Source organism: Pinus tabuliformis, chromosome 3_1 (assembly GCF_031772625.1).
Source record: "Pinus tabuliformis cultivar Carrire ecotype Pingquan chromosome 3_1, CPIR1, whole genome shotgun sequence".
Lineage (NCBI taxonomy): Eukaryota > Viridiplantae > Streptophyta > Pinopsida > Pinales > Pinaceae > Pinus > Pinus tabuliformis.
In genome coordinates this window covers 990,253,926-990,256,723 of record NC_142301.1, presented here as the reverse complement: position 1 = coordinate 990,256,723, position 2,798 = coordinate 990,253,926, and the positions used below count along the sequence as shown (strand labels likewise).

Sequence of the window (2,798 nt, the reverse complement as noted above, 5' to 3'; positions counted from 1 at the left end):
ATAATATTTTATGTTAGAGAAATTATCCGCAGATTAGTCAAGGCCGAAGAGACCGTATAAATATAGCCGAAATTATCGTTCGATAGTCATGTCAGTAAACATACGAGTCCCGACGTATGTAACCAGGCAAAACATAGATGGCCCCGCCTCTTCAAACATATATGGAATATGATTGGACTCCACATATATTTTAATTGTAATTTGCATGTTAGAGAAACTATTGGCAGATTAGTCAAGGCCGAGGAGACCGTATAAATATCTCCGCAATTAGCGTTCTATAGAACCATACCAGTCCCGACGTATGTAACAAGGCAAGACATGCATCGAGTGTGCACTATATAACAAAGATCGCCCCGCCTCTTCAAACACACAAGTCTGCTGAGTAGCGTGGAGTTTTGGTCCCTGTTGCTCTAATTAATAGAATACTATGAACTTCTTCACAATGATCAAGTTTGTAGCGATTTTGTTCTGTCTCATGTCGGTTGCTGTAATAATGTCTGGAGTGGTCGAGGCCTCTGCTGCGAACTGTCGGAGTAGTGTCAAACCTTTGAATAGAAAAGTGGGGAACTGGAAACGTAGCGTGAGCTTTCCCCTTATGCATCTTTATTCAGAGTGTTCACCTTTCCGACCGCCAAACAGAACGTGGGAAAGCTTGATATCTGAAAGAATTAAAGCCGACGCCAATCGCCTCCGGTTTTTGAAGCGCTCTATGTCGAATTCTCGTTCCTCCAATATCGACCAAGAAGACGACGCTAACGTCCCTGTTATGCCAGGGTCCGCAGAGTACATAATAAATGTGGGTTTTGGCACGCCCAAGCAAAGCATGTATACACTTATAGATACGGGTAGTGATGTTGCTTGGATTCCGTGCGCACAGTGCCAAGGCTGCGACTCGACTGCCGCTTCACCTTTCGACTCCACATTGTCTTCGTCCTATAATTCCATAGACTGTAATTCACAGGCATGCCAGGAAGCTCCTAACGCGACTTGCGGGGAAAATAACGAATGTGATGTGCACCTGCCGTATGGAGATCGCTCTGTTGTGGAGGGTCCACTTTCTTCCGACGCGATCACTCTTGGCGCTCAATCTCTTCCTAATTTCTCATTCGCTTGTGCGGAGTCCGTAAGCGGATTAAGTCAAAATCAACCGGGGCTGATGGGATTGGGAGGTGGACCACTTTCGTTGCTGAATCAGCCCACCGCAGAATTATTCGGCGGAACGTTTTCTTACTGTCTTCCCAGCTTGCAGGCATCGTCAGCATCTTCGGGATCCCTTGTGCTTGGGAAGGAAGCTGCTCTTTCCTCCCCAAGTTTGAAATTCACCACACTGATAAAAGATCCTTTAAACCCGACGTTTTATTTCGTCAACTTGAACGGAATCAGCGTTGGTGACACGACTGTCCCTGTCCCCGCAACGAGTACTGGCGGCGGGGGAGGAACGATCATCGACTCGGGAACAACGATCACCCATCTGGTTGATTCTGCTTACACAGCTCTCAGAGACGCTTTTCGCAGCCATATTCCTAATACGCAGCCGACATCATCTGAAGGTTTCGATACTTGTTACGACTTGTCTTCTTCTTCCGTCGACGTTCCCACCATAACGTTACATTTCGATGGTAGCGTGGACCTGGATTTGCCAAAGGAAAATATCCTATACAGCCTAGGATCGGGGTTATCTTGCTTGGCTTTCTCGACTTCTAATTCTCTTTCCATTCCTTTTTCTATCGTAGGAAATGTTCAACAACAGAATTTCCGTGTCGTTTTTGATGTGCCCAATTCTCGAGTTGGATTTGCTCAGGAAAGTTGTACAAGTGCTTGATAACGTTTCCTTTGCCCTTCTTCTCTGATACCTCCCTCGTTCATTTTCTATGTTTCATCTGCAACTCCCACTTCTATCTTCCATGCCATTAACCGTCTTTTAAATAATGATCTGTCGTATGAAAGCCCAACTGGTGCATAGCTGCGACAGTGCTCTTAATAGTCATCTGTATTATTTAGTCAGGTCTTTTTGCTATTTCCTCACTCTTGTTTTATTATTCGTGTTAATAAGAATCATATTATCAGCAAACTGTTTTGGTTTCCATAAAACATATTTTAGCGTTTTGTGGAATTTAATAAATACAAATTCCGGTAAATATGATATTTTAATACCCATGAAACGATAATCTCTATAGAAAAAGGTAAAACTAAAAGCACAACGTAAACATTTTGTTTATAATATATTAAAATGCAATGTCACACAACCATGATTTTATTTCTTTATATCCGATATATAATTTCTACTCAATTTAGAGAAATATGGCCATAATACCCAAACATTCATAAATTCAAATTTACATCGCCTACGCTAGATAGTGATCATGATCTACTCTTATACGAAAATATCTGTGAGAACTAAATCTAGAATAAGGCTTTAAAATATAGATACAAGCATCCCTGCTGAAGCATTTAATTTCCGAATGTAATAGAGAAAATATTTTATAGTACTTGATAATTAAATTATCATAACGAGGTAATCAATAGTGTTATTTCATAAATGATGAATTTGCACATAATTGACATTACATAATATAACAATAGTGCGATTTTATAAATTATGAATTTGTAGATAATTGAGATTACATACTATAAAACGTTAGGAGGGATGGATCTCTCGGATTAACTTATTTGCATAAGCAGAAACGCTTCCTTTATGGTCATCCAAGGAGTTTGGAGCTGGAGGCAGAGGTGTGATAAGAAATTGACATACATGTTTATCTATATAATTCCGTTTTTAATTCCTTTTTCACCAACAT

The 2,798-nt window shown here is 40.7% G+C and overlaps 1 protein-coding gene across 1 annotated transcript; it reads left to right on the top strand.

Annotated features, from left to right (window-relative positions):
- Nucleotides 1–391: 391 nt before the first annotated feature.
- LOC149191185 (aspartyl protease AED3-like) lies at nucleotides 392–2,065 on the top strand. The gene has a single exon (XM_089413532.1). The coding sequence runs from the start codon at nucleotides 428–430 to the stop codon at nucleotides 1,820–1,822; it is 1,395 nt and encodes a 464-aa protein (XP_089269658.1). The 5' UTR covers nucleotides 392–427; the 3' UTR covers nucleotides 1,823–2,065.
- Nucleotides 2,066–2,798: the final 733 nt, after the last annotated feature.